The 22,064-nt window shown below is 41.1% G+C and overlaps 2 protein-coding genes and 1 long non-coding RNA gene across 3 annotated transcripts; 2 read left to right on the plus strand and 1 right to left on the minus strand.

Annotated features, from left to right (window-relative positions):
* Window positions 1–2,453: 2,453 nt before the first annotated feature.
* Window positions 2,454–3,054, minus strand: LOC126587937 (uncharacterized). Its single transcript, XR_007611277.1, has 2 exons — window positions 2,838–3,054; window positions 2,454–2,681 (listed from the first exon to the last, which is right to left on the minus strand). It is a non-coding gene; the product is annotated as an uncharacterized LOC126587937 (long non-coding RNA).
* A 1,301-nt stretch (window positions 3,055–4,355) lies between these two features.
* LOC126587931 (G-type lectin S-receptor-like serine/threonine-protein kinase At1g11410) lies at window positions 4,356–7,698 on the plus strand. The gene is made up of 7 exons (XM_050253041.1): window positions 4,356–5,683; window positions 5,777–5,914; window positions 6,038–6,243; window positions 6,446–6,656; window positions 6,742–6,979; window positions 7,057–7,204; window positions 7,290–7,698. Exons 1-7 carry the CDS (start codon window positions 4,393–4,395, stop codon window positions 7,584–7,586), a joined length of 2,529 nt encoding a protein of 842 aa, XP_050108998.1. The 5' UTR covers window positions 4,356–4,392; the 3' UTR covers window positions 7,587–7,698.
* A 9,284-nt stretch (window positions 7,699–16,982) lies between these two features.
* Window positions 16,983–20,679, plus strand: LOC126587932 (G-type lectin S-receptor-like serine/threonine-protein kinase RKS1). Its single transcript, XM_050253042.1, has 7 exons — window positions 16,983–18,473; window positions 18,555–18,686; window positions 18,762–18,904; window positions 19,057–19,267; window positions 19,605–19,842; window positions 19,939–20,089; window positions 20,186–20,679. Exons 1-7 carry the CDS (start codon window positions 17,156–17,158, stop codon window positions 20,483–20,485), a joined length of 2,493 nt encoding a protein of 830 aa, XP_050108999.1. The 5' UTR covers window positions 16,983–17,155; the 3' UTR covers window positions 20,486–20,679.
* The last annotated feature ends 1,385 nt before the right edge of the window (window positions 20,680–22,064 follow it).

Consider the following 22,064-nt stretch of genomic DNA (forward strand, 5'->3'; position numbering starts at 1 on the left):
CACCACCCCACTCTTCTCATATCTTTTTCGGTGGAAAAGTGAAGATCAAAATGTATTCCCTACTTGGAGGTACCAATTTCCAATAATTGTGAAGCTTCCATAAAGATGCCAAAGCACTCTTGAGAAACTCAATCTTCATCGGCATCATTCCCTTTTTTAACAAAAGTCTACCCATGAGGTTCGTTCGGCATGAGCGTAATGAGTCTTGATTAAGGTCCTTACTAATCTTGGCATAAGTCACATCTTCCTGAATAGTAGGAGTAGGAAGTTGGCTTATATAAATTGAACTTTCTGCACCCTTTGTGACAATGGAAGCAAAGATCCGTGCTTTTGGAGATTGTTGACCAGTGACAATATTCAATTTGAACGTAGTAACAGAGAAGTCAAGGAAGCCCCATAGGCATAGGGCAATGGGTGACTAGTCCAATAAAGCCAAAATCAATCAACCTAAAACAAAACTCATTCCAAAATTATACATAAAAAATTAAGTAATTTAAAATTGAAATTTAACTTGTTCAAAGGAAATGGATCCTTTTCGGATCCCTTCCTCCTAATCCATCAAATCAGGGTATCTGTGCCGTTGAAATTTGATCCAACGGCTACAAACAAGGGTCAACTTTAAAAGTTATAATAACTTCAGCCGTTGGATCAATTTTCAATGGCACGGATTCCCTGATTTGTTGGATTAAGAGGAAAGGATCTAGAGATGATCCCTTTCCCTGTTGAAAGTGTGTGGGACCTGTAGGTGCAGAAATTTGAAAGTCCTCTCCAAGCCAAAAGTGGTTGGTACAGTGTAGGCGTAGCAAATCTGTAGGTGCAGACTTATCATAGTTGCAGACACTGACATTGTTCTAAAAATCTCCGCTTAGCGTTGCCTAGGCGCTAGGCGGTTGGCCATTATCTCAATTAATGCCTAGATGTTTAAAAATTTAGAACGGGCATTTAGACCTGCTAAGGCATCTGCCTGGACCGCCTAACCAGCCCAGATATCCTTAGACACCCATCTAAGTTGCGACTCACTTAGACAAAAAATAGATAACTTTTATTTTGTATTATTTTTTAAAATAAATTATAAGAAACTTGTTGAATACTAAAATGAACACAAATTATATACTTGTTCCCCATGTTTTCATTATGTTTCAGTACTTCATAATTTTTATGTCATTCTATTTTGTAATTTATAATATAATTATATATATTTAAGTATAAACATACACTTGTTTATATGAAATATAACAGATTTATTTAAATCCGCCTAGTCCGCCTAGGCCCCATCTAGCCGCTAGGCCCCAACCCATCGCCTGACTAGCGCCTAATGTCTTTTAGAACCTTGGTTGCAAAACCTAAAAAAGCACCGTTCCAAGTTGCCTTGTTGCAGCTGAGCAACCAAAAATTGTTGCAGACCTATTGCGCTAAAATTCCAAAATCACGAGCCATCACAAGTCGCAAACTGGAGCCAACCAAGACCAAAAGACAACTAAGTGTGCGTATTATGGCATTCAACCCACTATCTATTGATGAAAATGAACTTACATCACTAATGAAACCGTTAATTCTAAAACAAAACCAGATACGTTTAAATGAACCATAACTAATTATGTTAGGCCTAATACGAGCATAAATGAGCAAAGAAATCAATCTAGCCAAATAACACTGCAAGGTCAAACTCACAAATTCCCACCACAACTCATGTAAGGCCCAAATCCATAAACCCACACAATAGCCCATATTTACATTAAAAAAATTAAAAATGTCTATTTCGTAATTAAAACTAAATTCCCCCTCAATTGCACTATAACCAAAGCTACAGCGCCAACTCTTCCCGAGTTTAGAATACAGTAAGGGTGCGTTTGTTGCACCGGACTGTCTTAGGCTGGACTAGCTTCAGGGACTAAGCTGGATTGGCTTGGCCTGGATTAAGCAGTACTAGAATTGTGAAGTGTTTGGTGCAGTGCCGGACTAGCTAGGACTAAATTTTTATTTTTTATTTTTTTATATTTAATTATGAAAACTTCCACTTTCTTGTCTAATTTTTTTTTTAAGATATAAAAGATGCTTTATTGAAAGTATTATTCATCTCATAAACAAAATGGGGAAAGGATTTTGCTTTACATGAAAGTCTACAAATATTTTTCACCATCAGCTATCAATACATTTACAAGTTGCGACTACTTGTGCTTAAACTTGAGTTCCTTCACATATTCTTCAATGCCCTTCAACTACGTACATCTAACTACATCATTGGAATTTAAATCAATTCTAAGAAATCATACACGAGCAATTGTACCTCTCATAGAGCTATAGAACAATGTCCCTGCAAAATTCAGTGATTCATGAGATGCAAGTGATACTAAATGCAATCAAATACATGCAAGACTGACAAGTTCAACCAATTTGCTTAATCCAAAATCTCTAAACACAAAATACCCAATCGATTGAGCAAACACCATGAATAACAACAAAAAACACAGGGATAATAATTTCCACTGAAAGATTCTTGCACCATCTCAAAAACCTAGAAATCAAAAGCTTCAGATAATAAAAATTTACATTCACTTCCTCATGCTTTGAATTGACGAAAACATGGAAACCCACCAAGAATCCCTTCAGACTTCCAATGCCAAAACCAATGATTCCAAAACAATTGAAACTCCCATTTTTTTCTCTGCTGCTTCAAGAATCTGCAGACAAAAAAAAAGAACAATAATTGAATTTTAATATCCAATAAGATTTATCCAAACTAACATAAATTTATCAAACCCATTAACGAGATTTATCCAAATTAACAAAATTTAACCCAAATTAACATAAATTCATCAAACCCCATTAACACAAACCTAATTAATAGGCTGTTGGGGTTGGAGAATCGGTCGGTGCGGGGGGCCTTTGGATGCGAACGCAGTGCTTATCCACCCACTTGAGGAGGCCTTTGGTGGCGAACGCAGAGTACGCGGTTGGAAACTGACAAAGGAGCAGAAGAAGAGAGGGCGATGGTGCGACGAGGAAGAAGATGAAAGGGCGATGGTGCGACGAGGAAGAAGATGAAAGGGTGAAAGGGCGAAAGGTGCGAAGGAGAAGGGAGAGGGCGGGACTAGCAGTCCGCTCGTTCTGGGGGTTCTTTGCCAAGACCTTCTAGCGAAGGTTTTAGTCGACGCGAGTCCCGGTTAATTCCATTAAACGTAGTCCTGGTTGCTATCAAACACGAGATTGGACTAACTGTTAGTCTAGTCCAGTCCAGTGAGGGCTAGTGAAGGGAAACAAACACACCCTAAGTGTCCTACATGAAATATTTTATAAGATCCACGCCGACCACCAGCCACTAGCAATAAAATGTATATTTTTTTAATTAAGTATTTTAGCTTATTGAGTGACAACATGCATTTAGCAATTGTCTAATTAGTAATTAGTGCGAGAGTGGTTGGAACATTTTAAATTTCTTTTGGGAAAGTTCCAAAGTGGATTTTTGTGGCTGTGACCTAGTGAGTGATGGGGCCATGGTATCAATTTCTTCAAAAATTTTGTCTTGAACTTTATGAAATGGTCAATACTCATGCCCTTCTCATTGTCCAACATTTCTAGAAACGCAGTCATTTTTCTTTCCTGAAAGTGACATTTTGTCTCTTCAACAGAAAATTCGTACCAAATGGTAGTAATTAAAACCGAAATTTTATCCAACACAAAATTTTATGGCTTCTAGAAAATAATCTATTTCAGATTCATCTGATAATTATTTTGTTTTTTTATATGTGAGATTGAAAATTTTATGACAATTAGAAAATAATCTAATTAGGATTTGTCATGATAACTACTTCATTTCTTTTTTTTGTTTTTTTTTTGTGTGAGATAGAAAAAAATAAAAATAAAAATAAAAATAAATATATATATATATAAGAGAGAAAGAGAGGTGGTAGGAAGGAAGAGGAATGAATAAAAGAGATTACATGAAAATAAAAACTTGAATGTGAGAAAAAAATTGCTCTTCATTTTTTGTTTTAATTTTATTTAGTTAATCATTCACTATCCTCCCCTTCACTCTTCATTTCTCATTTCTTTCACATACATTTTCTTTTTTATTTATAATAAATATAAAAAAATAAGACTTGTAAACGAAAGGTGAAGGGAGGATGGTGAATGATAAGAGTTAAACAAACTTTTTTTTCACCATCCTCCCTTCACCCTTCAAATCCCACCAAGTTGTTCAAAGTCCAAAAGGTGTTGCAATCCATGTAGAGTCCGTCTGTATCAAAAATTTCTTCCATGAGTACGTTTCGTGGTGGGGCAAAAAATTATTCTTTACATAAATTTGTGGATAAAACAAAATATTAATAATAATTCAAAGACTACTTGAGCAAGCATTCAGTCGTGCTTTTGGCAAACCTTTGTTCTGCAATAATGCAGTTGGTGAAACGTCTGCTAAATGTTTTAGTTCTTCATCTCCTCCTTGTCCGGCTCTGCTCTTCCTTGGACACCATAAAATTTGATCAACCTGTTGGAGACGGTGATTTCTTGGTGTCCAAGAATGAGACCTTTGTCTTGGGGTTCTTTAGTCCCGGGACATCTACCAACCGCTATGTTGGAATTTGGTACAAGTTTTCAGAAGACAGGGTTGTGTGGGTGGCCAACAGAGATAATCCCATCAATGGCAGCTCAGGAGTTCTCTCAATGGGTTCTGATGGAAACCTAGTGCTGCTAGCCAATACTAGCCAAGGCCTTGTTCGTCTGTGGTCAACGAATGTTTTGATATCATCAGCACGCAACGATAATATTTTTGCCCAAATCCTTGATTCGGGAAGCCTTGTTTTGGCTCAACAAGGCAGCCAGGATGTTTTTTGGCAGAGCACTGATCACCCTACACATATTCTTCTTTCAAATATGAAAATCGGGTTGGACAGGAGAAGTGGCATCAACCGGTTCCTCATGTGTTGGAAATCGGACAATGATCCAGGGACAGGGAATGTTTCGTTGAGAATGGACCTGAATGGATCGCCTCAGTTGATCTTGTACAAGAATGAGGCTAAGTGGTGGAGGTCAGGACATTGGAACGGGATTCAATGGGGCGGCATACCTGCCGTGCAGCGGAACGTTGTGTTTAAGATCAATTTTGTGAACAACAAAGATGAAATTGCTGTGCAGTGGACTGTTCTCGACCCTTCAATTTACTCGGTGATCACAATAGATGGGATGGGAACACTCAACCAGCTAGCATGGCAGGGGCAACAGCACCAGTGGGTTTCGCTTTGGTCAGCGCCATTGGATGCCTGTGACAGCTATGGCAAGTGTGGTCAGTTTGGCAATTGCAATCCCTACACTAACAGTGGGTTCAACTGCACATGCTACCCCGGGTATGAACCAACCTCACCGCAGGATTGGGATTTGAGAGACGGAACAGGTGGGTGCAAGAGGCAGAAGGGGTCGCCGTCCATGTGCAGGAACGGCGAGGGATTTGTGAAGATGAAAAATGTAAAGGTTCCAGACACGTCCTCCATAAAATTGGAGACGAATTTGAGCTTGGAAGCGTGCGAGGTGGAGTGCTTGAGGAACTGCTCGTGCTTAGCGTATGCGAGTGCAGATGTGAGGAATGGAGGTACTGGATGCATGACATGGTATAAAGATTTGATGGATACTAAGCAGTTCACAGAAGGCGGGCAAGATTTGTACATTCGCGCAGATGCAGTAGTTTTTGGTACCTTATCTTTCAAGAAATTGCGTCAGCTACATGTCTCAACTTCATACCATTGATGGCACTAGTGAATATATTTTTTCTTCTTTTTTCCAGCTCAGTATAAAAAGAAGTCAGGAGCAGGGTTTTCTTCCGGAAAAAGGCGACTGGCTATTATATTAGGAGCGTCAATTTCTGTCGCCTCATTGCTCATCCTCGCAGTTTTATGTTGGTTCAGGAAAAGAAGCAGGAAAGGTATGCGAAAAATTTCCCCTTCTTTCGTTTCGTAATTTTGTTTTACAGCTTTATTTCAGCTTAAGTTTCATTTTGTTCGTCTTGAAATTTTTATAACCTGAAATTTCAATGGAATGGAAACAGAAAGAGGAGGACAACCTGAACTGCTGAATGATCCCGCTGCTTTTGGTTCACGAAGCTATGAAGATTTGCCAATAAGAAAAGAGGTTGATGAACACAGAGGAAAAACAGATTTACCTTTTTTCGATTTAACCACCGTGGTTGCAGCCACAGAAAATTTCTCTTTTGCTAATATGCTTGGACATGGTGGCTTCGGCATGGTATATAAGGTACTTTCCCAGAACCATTCTGTGTAACTCAGCATTGTGTGACTTAAAAATAAAATGTGAAGTACGCATCTTGTACTTTGTTTACGAACATACCAATACATAAGCTCTGTGACGTTGAGGCGGATAAGATAGAATTGTATGTAAACTTTATATTGATCTGAAGTTTGTCGTTAAGATTTTTGAGTCTGCATCACCATTTCAGGGAAATCTAGCTGATGGACAGGAAATAGCTGTCAAAAGATTATCGAGAAATTCAGGACAAGGTGTAGACGAATTCAAGAATGAAGTCATGCTTATAGCAAAACTCCAGCATAGAAACCTTGTGAGGCTTTTGGGTTGCTGCATAGATAAAGAAGAGAGGATGTTAATCTACGAATACATGCCGAATCGCAGCTTGGACTTATTCATTTTTGGTATGCGATCTCTACATACGCTAATAAATACTTTCGTCACTTAACTTGTATCTAACTAATAGGCGCTTTTATGTGTTGTGTTCAGATAAAAACAGAAAGTCGTCGTTAGACTGGAGAAAGCGATTTCAAATTATCATTGGGATTGCTCGAGGCGTCCTATATCTTCATCAAGATTCGAGACTAAAAATAATTCACAGGGATTTGAAAGCAAGCAATGTTTTACTGGATGGTTCAATGAACCCAAAAATATCAGATTTTGGCATGGCAAGAATGTTCGGGGATGACCAGATTGAAGCCAACACGAATAGAGTTGTTGGCACCTAGTAATTCTCTTCTCTCCCTTGAAATAAAACTCAAGTAGAGCCGATATTTTTTTAGTACTCATATTGTGTCATTGCAGTGGTTACATGTCACCGGAGTATGCTATGGATGGGCTATATTCCACAAAATCTGATGTGTTTAGCTTCGGAGTCTTGGCACTAGAGATCATTAGCGGCAGGAAGAACAATTTCCAATTTGAAAACCCCTCTCTGAATTTGGTTGGACAAGTAAGTAAATAGATAATATCTTGGATGATGAATTTAAATTTTCAATAGTCCATCCATCTAAACATTTAAGCCCAAATGGTTTCAGATATGGGACTTGTGGACAGAAGGAAAAGTCTTGGACATAGTTGATTTATCACTGAACGAGTCATATTCGACTCATGAAGTTATGAGATGCATTCAGATTGGGCTCTTGTGCGTGCAAGAATACGCAACAGACCGACCGACCATGTTAGATGTTGTGTTCATGCTAGGGAACGAAACGACTCTTCCACATCCCAAAAAGGCAGCGTTTAGCTTCAAAAACAGCTGTCCGGATTGTTCAACTTCTAGGGGAGCTTCTTCTGTAAATGATGTAACAGTCACAGTTATTGAAGCTCGTTGAGTTTGCATTTTTCAGGTCCTTGTAGAGATTTTGCATTACGTTCTTAAGTCTTTCTACTCAAATCGAGATTTCTTTGTACATGAAGATTCAAATTCAAATCCTAGAATCTAAACGGGCCTAAATGTTTAAATTTTAGATCAACCATGAAGACGTGGTAAGCAAAGTAACAAATTGAAATTCTCAGTTTTTTTTAATTAAAACAATAATGTCATATCCTCCAACATTGCATGGAAAAAGACATTATTGTGAATATATATTGAAGAACAAAAGTAAAGATATAAAAATATAGAGGGACATAAAGCCAAACCCTAACAAGAAGTAGAAAATTATTAGAAACAAAAAATCAATTAAAAGAACTTGTAATAGAAACGAAAAATTAGAAGCTCCGAAGGATTATGAACAAAAGCCGCAACTGCACACAGCGGACAAGAATCCCACAAATGAACCCCGGCATGATCAACATCATAGTTTGCCAAACAATCTGCCCCTTATTTCCTTCGCGATAAATGTAAGAAAACCGAATATGCATGGAAGATAGGATGGTACAACAATTTGCCCAATCAACCGATAAACGCTAAGGCACCTGATAAGATCCATTAGAAAGATTGAAATTCTTACTTGTAAACATGAAGACTTGCTAAGCTAGTAACAAGTTTTAGTTTAATTTTAACTTTTTTCAAAAACTGAAACTGAAAATTTTTGGTAACCAATTTTAATTCTTATTAAAAAAAAATCTAAAATCGAGCCATTTTGAAATCACTCTAACTCAATTTCATTTTTCAGTTTTCGGATTCATTTATTTTTGCTCTCCTTTCGTATCCATCAATTCTATGTCACAAAACATACATTGCAATCCAACCTCAAAATCATCAACCGTAATGATATGCCCGAGATGGTAGAGCTGCATATGTGAATATTGTGGATGCAAATTTCTTCCTCCTTGATCTTGGACAATTTTGCACCTACAAAACAATTAACACCTTAGGTTAAGGCCAAGATTCTCACGCGCCCACGATGAAGGGGGGGGGGCTTTGGCCGAAGAACCTCTGATGCCAAAGTTAGAATTTAGAGAGAAAGAGTGTTTAGAGAATTTTGGGATTTTTGCTGAAGTGTTGGAATGAGTTTTTGGTGAAAATAGGAACCTATTTATAGGGTTAGGCTTGTCCATTTTTTGAGAAGAAATGGCCGGCCTTAATGGGGATTTTTAGGTTGAAATTTTGGTTTAATTAGCCAATTTATTGGCTAATTAACCCTAAAGGAATAAATTGGTGGTTACCAAATTGATTAATTTGCATAAATGGGATAATAAAGAGGGAAAAATGGAAAAAGGTAAAGAGAAAGGATGGTGACCGGTTTTGACTAACTTTAGGGTTGAATTGGATGTATTTTGTGGTTAATTGGGTGATAAATTTGGTGATTAATGAATTAATTAGGAATTAATTCATTAATTAGCCAATTAATCTCTATTTTATGGGATAACTTATAGGTTATGAAGTAATTACCTATAATGAGGATGGATGAGATAAATTGGAATTGGTTACCTTTTTTGGAGCATTTTTGACTTGGTTGAGGACGATTGTTCGCCGCTCGCGCGTAGGAATCTCGGTATGCCTCAAGGGTATTTTTGTCCTCTTTTACCCAAAAATCCACGTGTCGCCTTGTGATTATTTTTGGCTCCACAAATGCCCCCACACCTGTTGGGCTGCTCGCAGGAAAGGGCAGCAGGTGTAGAGATTTCCTTGCTTTTAGGAAACTTAGGACTGCTTCCTGTTTTGATGTAGGTTCTCTCTTTAATAAGAAATTAGATCCTTCTAGGAAATGGAAATAAATTTCTCTCAAAGCCTATTTAAGTCCACCTTAAGTGGGTTGTTAAATCAACTTTGGAGAGTGATTTATTCTACCCTACAAGAGAGAGAGAGCTTAGAGGATATTTGTTCCCCCTCCTCTAGCAATCTTCCACATCCTGCCCGTGCAAAGGACCGTCTTTCGTTGATTTCTTCGTATTCTCCGTGCCGCACCGATGTAAGAAAAATTAATTTTTTCTTGTCTTCTTCTTGGATAGTGCTATTGTGGGGCAGTCGTCGGGGTGGTGCGGCACATCGGCTAGTAAGGGCCAGGAGTCGGCTCGGCATGGGCCGATGAGGCATCATGGCAGGGACCACTGCTTTAAGCTGCTTGACTTGGCTAGAACCAAAGGCAGCTTGTGTGACTGGGGCCTCTGATTGTGGCGCTGGGGCGCAATGTTAGGCAAGTCACATGGCTCATGTCCTTTTAGGCTTTTGGACATGACGCGAGCTAGGCCGATGATTAAGAGAAATGAAGAGGTTGCGGACCTCATGAGATGCTGAAATGTTGGGTTGAACTCCCCTACTAAGTACCACGAATGACGTTGGCTACTTTAATTCTCTTCGTCAGGAGAAACGTGGGCTGCTCCTAAAATATGAGGTGAATAGGATCAAAGCGGATGCATTGGCTCGTCCAATCACTGTTGTGGATCCTGCTGCAAGTGAAAGTGGGAAAAGGGATTTCTCTGCTTGCTCAAGAGATGCTGGCTGAGAAAAAAACCAAAGACTTCTTTCGCTGCTCGCGCTGGTTCGCCGACTGCCTCCAGGCTTGTGATTGACTTGACTTTTTCCAAAGGGACGAAAAATGAGGCTGCTAGATCTGAACATGTGGCGCCTGCCATGTCAAGAATGGCTAGTACGATTGCTGATAGGATTGTTCGGCATAAAGGTCTTGCCATGCCCTTAGTGCTGAATTTTGTACCAAGACGTCTGTTGGGAGCTAAGTCTGGTTCACCTTTGGAGAGGCTTGCTATTATAAAAAGCGATAAGGTGGACTCTACTGCTAAAGTGGCGCCAAGGCCCATTCCTTATGCTGCTGAAACTGATTCGCCTGTTGGGAATGAGGAGACTGCTCGCGTAGTCAGCTGTGAGAAATCCACTAAGCCTGCTTATGGGGAGGCTGCTGAAATCTATGTGCTTTTGAAACCAGATTTCTTGAAAACATGGACGCTTGTGCCAAATTTGTTGATGGCGTTAGAAAGGTGTTTGCCCAAGCTCGTTTGCGAAACATACGGCCCAATATAGAAGAACTGCTTTGCTTGCTATGATACAGGTATAGCAAGGCTGCTAAGGAGATGGCAAATACTATGGCAGATTCTGAGCTCGTTGCTTTGAAGGGGTTTAATATTTCTGCCCCCACTTCTTTGTAGCTTGAGACAGCTCGCCAAGAGATCGTTGACTTGAAGACTAAGCTTGACGCGATCTAAGTTAAGCATGAAAGTGCAGAGAATGAGATCGGATGTCACATACCTTAGATTCAAGATCTTAAGTTTGCAGTTTCTGAGCTTCGTTTCGCTGCTTATGCTAAGAAGGGAGTGGATGAGCTGCAGCGCATCCGTGTTAGTTTGTTTTTACTTTTAAGGCTTCCATTGATGAAGTAGTTGGAGAAGTTAGTGGCCAGGCTGGGGCAGCCGGGGGTGAAGCGCCGGATGATGCCGCTGCTAAGAGCGTTACGGCTGCTGAAGGTGTGGCGACCGAGTAGTCGTGGGATGTCCAAGCTGCTATAGTGTAGTATTCTAGGTAGCCTTTAGGATTTTCTTTGTTTTTCCTTGTAGCTCTTGTTTTGCTTGAACTCTTTTGGCCTTTGCTAGTTGTTTATAAACATGTTTTCCTTCATTTTTCTTCATCTTCGCTTCTTTTGTTCATGCCCTAACCTTTAGACTTGATAGACCAGTGGCAGGCATGCTACTTTTTTATAAGCAAACAAGCTCGTGTAGCCTATGCAGCCGTAGGTGTTGGTGTAGAACTTTGCAAAGTTGTTAGCCATAGGGTTGGCAGCCGGATGCCTTACTTACAGAAGCAGACAAGTCCGCGTAACCACTAGGCTGTTAACCTTAACTTTCTTCAATTCCGTAGGTTGCGTAGCAAGTATCACAACACTTTAGGACTTGGTGTAGGTTGTTCCACGCTTGGCAGAGGTGAAGCTTATCGACTACGTAGCATGTCGGCAGTGGATAAAACTTCGTATATACGCGCTAGCTTGTTTAACTTTTCATAAGAATGTGCGGTTGTATAAATTTAGTGCGGCTTTACTGCTCGAAGGGCAAGCCGTAGGCAGTTTTCCGGAATCTGTAGGCTACCTTAGTGCACTCGGTAGCAGCTTTAGGGTTCTAGGGCAGCTGTCTATAGGGCGTACTGCGTAATGTGCCCCCTCCGTCTCTAGGGCCCGGTTCTCCGCGGATTAGGCCAAGAGACCCAAAATCCTTCAGTTAGTTAAGCCTTGAAAAAGACTATTGTGGCTACTTCTAGGAATCCCGGCGCAAGCCATCGTGCATCTAGTTATACTAGGGCAGCCAGGCTCATCCACGTCTGGATATTCGAAGTGTAGAGTTTATCCTCCAGTCTTGGAAAGCTGACCCATGTGGGTGTCGGGGAATTGGTTTGCCCTCTCGCACTGGAGAGCAATTAGTTTACCCTCTCGCACTGGAGAGCATAGTTGGTCCCTCGGGGGGCTCAATTCCTGCGATGAGTCCCTAAGAATGGCGCAGTCTTCTTTTAAAGTGCATGAGTGATCAATTGTTGTAAGCATGCAGTCGAGCTAAGTTGTGATTACTTCTAAATTCCTCATCGAAAAACGAGTGAAACGAACGAGAACTTAGCTGTAAGGTAGGAACTGCATAACAACTGGATAATCCTCGACTTGTAAGGTGATGCCCGTTGAACTTCTTGAGTCTTCGGGCTTTGATGTAGTGGGAGGTCACACATGGTACTTCTTCAGATTGTAGGCGCTCCACTACTTTTCGATCTTTTTATCGTTTCATGGTGGTGAGGGTGTAATTACTCTTGCCGCCTATTCTGCTGAGCTTGTACGGACCTTCCCAGATGAGATCCATCTTTTTGGAGCTTTCTTTGAGGGCAATGATGAAGGCTTTTCTTAGGACTAGATATTTGGGCTGGAACTGCCGGATCTTGGCCCTTTTGTTGTAGCTAAAAAAGAACTACTGCTGGTAAGCTGCGATGCGAGTGATAGTTTGTTCGCACTTTTCCTCTGCCAGATTTAAGCTTGTGGCCATCTTCTTTCAGTTACTCTTCTTTTGATGGTGCGATATGCCTATAGACATCCGGGGAGTTCATCTGGCCATCTTCCCTTCTTGTTGGTGATGGATTTCTTGAGGCAGTTGAGGATCATCTTTTTGGATGTTTCGGCCCGCCTATTGCCTTGAGGATATCTCGGCGTTGACATATGTTGTTTTATGCCATATTTTTGGAAGAACTTCGCCAAATCTTTACGCACGAATTGCGGGTCGTCGTTGGTGACGATGGATTAAGGGATGCCAAATCGGTAAATGATGTTCCTCCATATGAAGCGCTCTATGTCCGTCTGAATCATGGTTGTCATGGGCTCTGCTTCTACCTATTTAGTGAAGTAGTCGGTTGCCACGATCATCATGCATTTGCCCCTAGTAGTCTGGCTGGTGATTAGCTGGGAATCAGAATGCATATGAAACTTAGAGTGATCGCCTGCTCGAGCATTGAACCATTTGGGGTGACAAGAACCACGGCTGCTCGCGAACCTTTGTAGTTGGATGAGCCGTTGACATGTAAATGCTAGAAATCTCCATTGAGGGAGTAGGTGCGGCTAAAGTGTGCTCGACTACCTTCGGGGCGTCGTTAGGCTGCTCTGTTGTGTTGTCAAGGCTAGGCGTGAAGGCTCGGCAGGGAGCCGTGAAGCTAGGGCCATGTTACATGTAGCAAGAGATGCTTAACTTTCGATATTGGGCCACTCTAGAGCTGAATAATGGAGTAAGGGTCGGCTAGGGCCGTGTGATGCACGGCAGAAGGTAGTGCTCAACTGCCGGTACATGTTGCTCCTGTGTAGAATCTTCTAGGACGACGAGGACAAAACTTGTTTCTGAGTGTTCATTCCAATGTTCTTCTGCCCTTGATGTGTCTTTTAGGCTGAGTTGTTGTTTTCGTCAGAAAGCTTTGCATCCACTAAGGTCTACTCCTTTATCGTCACACGTCTGGATTCGGCAGAATGGTGCATCATGATGATGACTGCGTGCGTTTGAAGGTAAAACTTGAGCTTTTAGGTTACAACAACTATTGCCAAAGTTAGCTTTTGAATTTCTGATAACATCAATAAGAGCTTTTAAACTGTGGAATACAACTAATAGCATCGATGAGAGCTTTTAAATTATGGAATATAGGTAGTCGGGCCCCCAGCTCTTCTCGTATGATGGTAGAGCTTATTTCTGCTTCAGATGTGACTACTCGTCCAGTCAGACTTTGAATCTCCTTCAGAGTAGTGGGGAACTTCATATTCAAGATCACCGAACTTCGTCCCAAAGTGCATGCTTTTCTGCCAGAGCGAAAGAGTCTGCCAGAGTTAGATCTTCTTTCATTATCAGTTTTTCGAATAGTGGGTGGTCTGCTGGAAGTTCTTTTTGGAAGGCTGCTTTAGCTATCGAGTCGTTACATCCGACTATTTTTGCCTTCTCTGTTTTGAACCTCCTCACATAGTCTCGAAACGACTCATTTGGGTTTTTCTTGACGTTGAACAAATGGTCGGACTTCTTTTTTATCGAGCGATATGATGAATATTCTTTGGTGAAAACCAAAGAAAGTTCGTTAAAATTCCAGATAGATTGTGGCGGCAGGGTGTATAACCAATCTTGCGCCTTGCCTTGTAGAATGGTGGTGAATATCTTGCACATAAGACCGTTGTTGTTTCGATAGAGGATCATTGCGCTTCGGTAGTGCTTTAAGTGTCTCTCTGGGTCTTCATCCCCTTTGAAAGATGTGAAATGTGGCATGCTGAACTCGCGTGGAGGCTCTACCTACTCGATCTTGTTCGTGAAGGGTGACCTGCTTATGTTGGTCATGTTCCGTCGTAGTGCCTCGTCGATGACCTCATTGCGTTGGAAATTGCGCAATCGCTTGGTCAAAAGTCTCTCTACTTCTTCCTGAATTTGTTTTTGTTGGGGTAACGGAGCTCTCAGTTGCCCCCAACCGTGACTTGCTGGTCTAGGCTGCTTTTCCATGTGTTTGGCTTGTCTATGCCCCGGGTGCAGTGCATGTAGCGCGTTCCTAGCAGGCGAGCGAGTTCTTCGCAGGCTGCCGGTTGCACTTAAGCCGTATTGAGTGACTGCTTCTCTCCATCCTTCGGGCTGCCTACTCCGATGTGAGGTGGATGATGCTCCTTGCGGGCTTAGCCGTAAATGAACACTTCGCCTGGAAGGCTGCTCATGTTGACTATCGGAGTGTGACCCTAACCGTGAATGTATGCTCGTCTGTGGGCCTAGTCGAGAGTGCACGCTCCTCCGCGCTCTAAGACGGGAGTATACGCTATCTCGGGGGTCCAATCGGGAATGTATACTACCTGAACGCTCGGTTCGTGGCTGGTCGAGTGGCTGCTTACCGGGACGCTGCTGGAAAGGTTCTTTGTCTGCCCTTGTCCTACTTCGGGACACCTCGTCTGGGGCAAGTTGCATCTCGGTGCGCTGCAAGAGCCAGTTCACCAAGGTCGTCTGCTGTGTGAGGACGCTTGTCAACTCTATGACTTGTTGAGATAAGTGTTGTTCTCCATTTGGGTTGGAAGAGCTTGGAAGGAATGTGCCTCCTTGGGCAATGGAAGAGTGGTAGACTCTGGACATGAGATTTGAGTTGGGAAATGTCAAATTCACGGAAAAATATGGTGAGAATGCCCCCGGCTCGATGGTAGGTCCGGATGGTTGAGATAGTTTTGGGCCGACTTAGGCTGCTTGGAAAGCCACGGGAGCAGACTGGGCCGTATGAGCAGGCTGGGCCTCGAGAGCAAGCTGGGTTGCGAGAGTAGGCTGCTCAGCGGGAGCAGGCTGGGCCACGGGAGTGGGCTGCTCGGCTGGAACAGGCTGGACCACAAGAGTAGGCTGCTCGGAGTGTGATGCACATGGGTGCGAGGTTTGGGCTTGGCTTGGCAACGCGTTGAATTCACGTTAGGCTTGGAGTGACATGGCTTGGGTCGTGGCCTTGGTGCCGTGAGCCTTGGATGGCACGACTTGGGCCGTGGTGAAGGCACCATGGACCTCGCCACGGGTGACTACCAAGGTAGCCACCGCGGTGGTTCCCGTGGTGGAAACTCGTGGTGGTGATGCTGCTCCACTTATTGTCGCATTTAGCCTCACGGATCTCCGCAATCCCATTTCTTGAATATTAGAATTTTCACTTGTGGAATTTTCTAAATTTCTAGCCATTATATTTTTCTTATACGTTTTATCAAAGAAACTTTGCAAGTAAAAAATTCTAATAATAAGAACGTATGAAAAATATTCAAATGGACTAGAAAATAAAGAAAAAACCTTTTTGTGCGAGAGTCTTCTACGAGTATGGATTTCAACTCTCAATGAAAGCACCAATTTGTGGATGCAAATTTCTTCCTCCTTGATCTTGGACAATTTTACACCTACAAAACAATTAACACCTTAGGTTAAGGCCAAGAGCCTCACGCGCCCACGATGAATGGGGGGGCTTTGGCCGAAGAACCTCCGATGCCAAAGTTAGAATTTAGAGAGAAATAGTGTTTAGAAAATTTTGGGATTTTTGCCGAAGTGTTGGAATGAGTTTTTGGTGAAAATAGGAACCTATTTATAGGGTTAGGCTTGTCCATTTTTTGAGAAGAAATGGCCGGCCTTAATGGGGATTTTTAGGTTGAAATTGTGGTTTAATTAGCCAATTTATTGGCTAATTAACCCTAAAGGAATAAATTGGTGGATACCAAATTGATTAATTTGCATAAATGGGATAATATAGAGGGAAAAATGGAAAAAGGTAAAGAGAAAGGATGGTGACCGGTTTTGACTAGCTTTAGGGTTGAATTGGATGTATTTTGTGGTTAATTGGGTGATAAATTTGGTGATTAATGAATTAATTAGGAATTAATTTATTAATTAGCCAATTAATCTCTATTTTATGGGATAACTTATAGGTTATGAAGTAATTACCTAATGAGGATGGATGAGATAAATTGGAATTGGTTACCTTTTTTGGAGCATTTTTGACTTGGTTGAGGATGATTGTCCGCCGCTCGCGCATAGGAATCTCGGTATGCCTCAAGGGTATTTTTGTTCTCTTTTACCTAAAAATCCACGTGTCGCCTTGTGATTATTTTTGGCTCCACAAATATACTGTCATTGTCGCTTGGGTGTACAATAAATTAAAATTGTCACGCATGAGTAGTTAAACATTGACTATAAAGTTGCCATAGTGGACCGTTGTTACCATAGCCAGTCAATTCGAAAAGAGTTTAAAATTGTCACGCATGAGTAATCAAACATCAGACAGTGATTATAAAGTTGCCATAGTGGACTTTTTTTTAGCATTGTCAGCCAAATCTTGAAAAAGAATTGAAGAATCGTCGGTCTGGAATTGTGAGTCAAATCTAGAAAATGATATGAAGAAAAGAATTCTTTGAATGAATGCTCTTGTCGTTGGTTTGGAATGAATAGTACTTTCCTCTGGATCAGTCACATATAATCTTCTCATTGAAAAAATTTCTTTGATGGTATTCTTGTTGAAGAGAGATATATGTTCATGAATTTTACAGAAGGAGTGATTGTTACAACACTTGTTCAAATCGTTCTTCTCATCCGGTGCTGCGCTTCAACGGATAGCATAGCAGCTGACCAAGCCATCAAGGATGGCGAAGTTCTCGTCTCGAGTGGGGAAGTGTTTGAGCTTGGGTTCTTTAGCCCTGGGAAATCCACGAAGCGATACGTTGGAATTTGGTACAAGAAAGATGTAGAAAACAGAGTTGTGTGGGTCGCAAACAGAGACAATCCGGTCAATGACACTTCAGGAGTCCTCTCAATCGGTACGCATGGAAACCTTTTCGTCTATGCGAAAAACAGAAGTAATATCCCTCTCTGGTCTACCAAATCCGGGGTTTCAATTTCATCGTTATCATCCGAACATGGTCCTATTTACAAAGCTCAGCTCCTAGACACTGGAAACTTCGTTTTGGTTGAGCAACAACAAGACAGCGAAAAGGTAGCATGGCAAAGCTTCGATTACCCCACGCATGTGCAGCTACCATTTATGAAACTTGGTATTGATAAGCGGACAGGATTGAACCGGTTCCTGACTTCCTGGAAGTCGGAAGATGATCCCAGAACAGGGAATTACACCTACAGGATTGACCCAGATGGAGCTCCCCAGATTGTGGTGAACAAGGGTAACATCCGATTGTGGCGGTCCGGTAATTGGAATATGAATAGGGGGTGGTGGAATGGTAAAACCACAGTGCAAGGTGGCCTTGAAATCTACACTACAAATGATGAGAATGAGATCACAATAATGTGGGACGTTGTCAACCCTTCGATCATCTCAAGAATAATAGTGATGGACAGTTCTGGATCAATCAAAGAACTTATATGGTATCAACAAAAGCAGGGGTGGAACCTAGTCTGGTCTGAACCCTTGAACAAATGCGACTCTTATGGCTGGTGTGGAGCATTCGGCAGATGTGACCCCTTTGGAACTTATGGCTTGAGCGAGTTCGAGTGCAAATGCCTCCCAGGGTTTCAACCCTCGTTGGAAGTTGAGTGGAACATGAAAAATGCATCGAGTGGCTGTGTGAGGAAGCACGAGGCATGCAGAAATGGCGAACGTTTCATCAAAGTTGCCAACATGAGAACTCCTGACACATCATGGGCACTGGTGGATACGAATTCAAGTTGGAAACAATGTAAGGATGAGTGCTTGAGAAATTGCTCTTGCTTGGCATACACAAAATTACGAGTTGGCATTGGCTGCCTGACATGGTATGGGAATTTAATAGATACTCGAGATAATGCCCAAGGGGTTGGTGACGAGCTTTACATTCGCGTGGATGCACTTGAGTATGGTATGTGGCTAACTTTCTAAGTAGTACTGAAATAATATTCATTCGCATATTTCTCTCAATTAAGTATTTTTTACTTTGTAGCCCAATACGCAAAAAAGCCGAAGAGTTTTCTTGCCAAAAAGGGAATGCTGCCGGTTTTGGTAGTATCTATTGCTATGGTATCCTCCTTCATTTTCGTCGGATGTTGTTTGTGTTTAAAGAGAAAGAGAAAAGGTAAGCAAAAATTTATTCCCCCATAGTATTGCAAGCCTCTTAGTGAGTCTAATAGGCACTTTATGTTATTTGTAGGATCTTCAAAGGAAAAAAAGGAAGATGATAGTAAAGCTCATCATGACCTACCATTTTATGACCTAAAAAGCTTAGTTGCTGCCACGGAAAATTTCTCTGCTGCTAACAAGCTCGGCGAAGGTGGATTCGGCTCAGTCTATAAGGTATCTCAGTACGGAACATAAAGCTCGATAACATAATTAAGCACATCTCTCAAGTAGTACTTCATTCCTAAGTATATAATTAAGCACACATTGACATAGCATTTTCGTTACCGTATCAAATGTTAAACTAAGGACGGGGTGATAATTTTCAGGGTTTACTAGCTAATGGACAAGAGGTTGCTGTGAAACAATTATCAAAGGATTCGGGGCAAGGTTTAGAACAATTTAAGAATGAGGTTATGTTGATCGCAAAACTTCAGCACAGGAACCTGGTGAGGCTTGTAGGTTGCTGCATCCAGGCAGAAGAGAAGATGTTGATCTATGAATACTTACCAAACAAAAGCCTGGACCTTTTCATATTTGGTATACCTTTCAATTTATAAATAGCAACATTTTTTTTGCATTAAGTTATTTCGCCACGCCATTTTTCTCCTACACGCCTCTCCTTGTTTATGTTCCCTTGATTCTCCTTTAAGCCTCTGTTTTATTCAATCCAAAGGCCAAAAAAATGGTATGCTGAAAGCGAAAATGGGTGTGTAGAAATCATTTTCCTTACTTCATCTGAAATTTGAATTATAAGTCAAATGAACTAAAGAATATACCAAAGAACTAATTGCAGCAGAGCTTGTAAATGTTATCTTATGGTTTCCTTACTCTCCATTCTCCATACATTGAATGAAGGTTTATGTTTCTTGGCCAGATAAAAGTAGAAGCTCATTGTTGGACTGGGAAAAGCGTATTGAGATTATCGTTGGAATCGCTCGAGGAGTCTTATACCTTCATCATGACTCAAGACTGAAAGTCATCCACAGGGATCTAAAAGCTAGCAATGTTCTATTGGATTCAGCAATGAACCCCAAGATCTCAGATTTTGGACTGGCGAAAATGTTTGGGGAAGACCAAATCATAGCGAAAACAAACAGAGTGGTTGGAACATAGTAAGTATTTCAGAGTACATCTGATTAGAAGCATGTGAAGATTATGAAGAAACAATTGGCATGCTCAATAGTTTGTATTATGTTGTGTGATTGCAGTGGCTACATGTCACCGGAATATGCAATGGGAGGCCGATATTCGACAAAATCAGATGTTTTTAGCTTTGGTGTCATACTGCTAGAGATCATTAGTGGCAAAAGGAACACGAGTTATGATGATGAAAGTCACTCCCCAAATTTGATTGGACAAGTAGGCAATTTATTAAGTTCTAAAGTATATACGCTGTGAGTTACCAATTTTTACTTCTGAATATTTGTGCTAACATGATGTTTGAAATTGCATCAGATTTGGGATATGTGGACGGAGAAGCAAGCATTAGGTATAGTCGATCCATCATTGGATCAGTCATATCCTGCACATGAGGTTTCGCGATGCATCCAGATCGGGCTACTTTGCGTGCAAGAAAGTGCATTGGATAGGCCAACCATGTCGGAAGTTGTTTTCATGTTGTGTAATGAAACAACTCTTCCCTGTCCCAAGAAACCTGCATTTATATTACAATCCACAGATCCAAACAAGGAAGCATCAAGAGGAGAAATTCGTTCGCTAAATGACTTAACAATAACCGTGGTTGAAGCGCGGTAATGACCTAGGTTGTACGTCTCTGGGTGAATCGTACCATGTCAACCAAGTTCTGAGATGCATCCAAATTGCCCTCTTATGTGTGCAAGAGTATACCATTTCATTTTCTTCTTACATTTATGTTTTCATTTGTTAATATATACTTCAGACGCTGTTCTGTATTTTTATCCTAATTCATACTTACTGATATTTTTTAATGATTTCAACTGTCACCCGGCACTGAAGATTCGTTTGACACCTGTCTGTTCAAATAGAGACTCTTTTTCCTTTCACATTACATGTATCGTTCCTGAATGAATTTGTTATTCAACTTTCCTGGACGATTTGATACGTCGTATACAAAGAAATATTTCTTGCCATTGTCCTTTGTAATGTCATGTGTTACCAAACTTAAGTGAAAAAAAGAAGCTCTTGGTTGTAATTTTTGGTAGAATGTTGATTCCTCTCTGCTTTTCCTAGTTTAGTACATAGAATGTATATCGGTTAATAACTGAAAAAAGTCTTCCCCTGTTTTTCCCCTGTCTTGGTACAGAGTATTCACGAATTGTCTTCAGGAATAGTCACCGGAAGTTAACCATACTAAGGATAACAGTCAACCAAGTAATGAGCGTGATGAGTGGTGACGGAGATGGAGATAATTAGGGGATTTAACAGTTTGCAGCTACGATTGCACGGATACAGACACAGACATAGGGATACGACACAACACGGGAATACAAGAAGAAACCACGATGTCCATGCATCGTAGCTTTTGCAGTAACATGAATAAACGATTTTATCAACTAGCTATTACATTTGTTTTAGGTTTGGAACTTGTGGAGAGAAGGCAATGCCTTGTAAATCGTTGATTCATCTCTGGGTGAATCGGACCATGTCAAGTTCTGATATGCGTCCAAATTTCCCAGCTTCTGTGGACAAGAGTATACCACGGATCGGCCAAATGTCGGCAGTTGCTTTCATACCAAGTAATGTAAAAGTAGCTCCTTCACCAAAAAACAACCAGCGAACTTGCGTCCAAATTCCCCAGCTTATGTGGACAAGAATATGCCACGGACCGGCCAAAAATATCGGCGGTTGCTTTCATGCTCGGTAATGAAGAAGCAGCTCCTTCACCAAAACAACCAGCATTGGAGTTATAACAGTGGAGATCAATCACCCAGTTTTTTTTGTTTTTGTTTTTTTAAATTATTATTAAAGGGAGGCGAGGGTTTGAAAATATTACAACAATTTAGCGGAGGGTGTAGTTTTGATCTAGAACGCATGGGTGAAAATCCAACATTCTATCTACTAAGATATTAGACTACATACAAATACTCCATCACTCAGTATTGAAGGAGAAAATTCATTAAATGATGTGACATGTAGTGGCATAGAACCTCGCTAAAGTTGAACTTTTAAAAATATTTTGAGTACATTGACTTGAAGGGCGTCAAAAATACTGGTTACGATTGCGAACTTGCAAGGTAATTGAAGAGAAATTATACTAGTTTAGTTAGCTAATTAATTCTGTCAATTGTGAGACGTACTATGAATGGAAACTTGAACGCTAACAGTCTAACAGACGCGTTCACATCAATTAGTG

This window comes from Malus sylvestris, chromosome 10 (assembly GCF_916048215.2).
Source record: "Malus sylvestris chromosome 10, drMalSylv7.2, whole genome shotgun sequence".
NCBI lineage: Eukaryota > Viridiplantae > Streptophyta > Magnoliopsida > Rosales > Rosaceae > Malus > Malus sylvestris.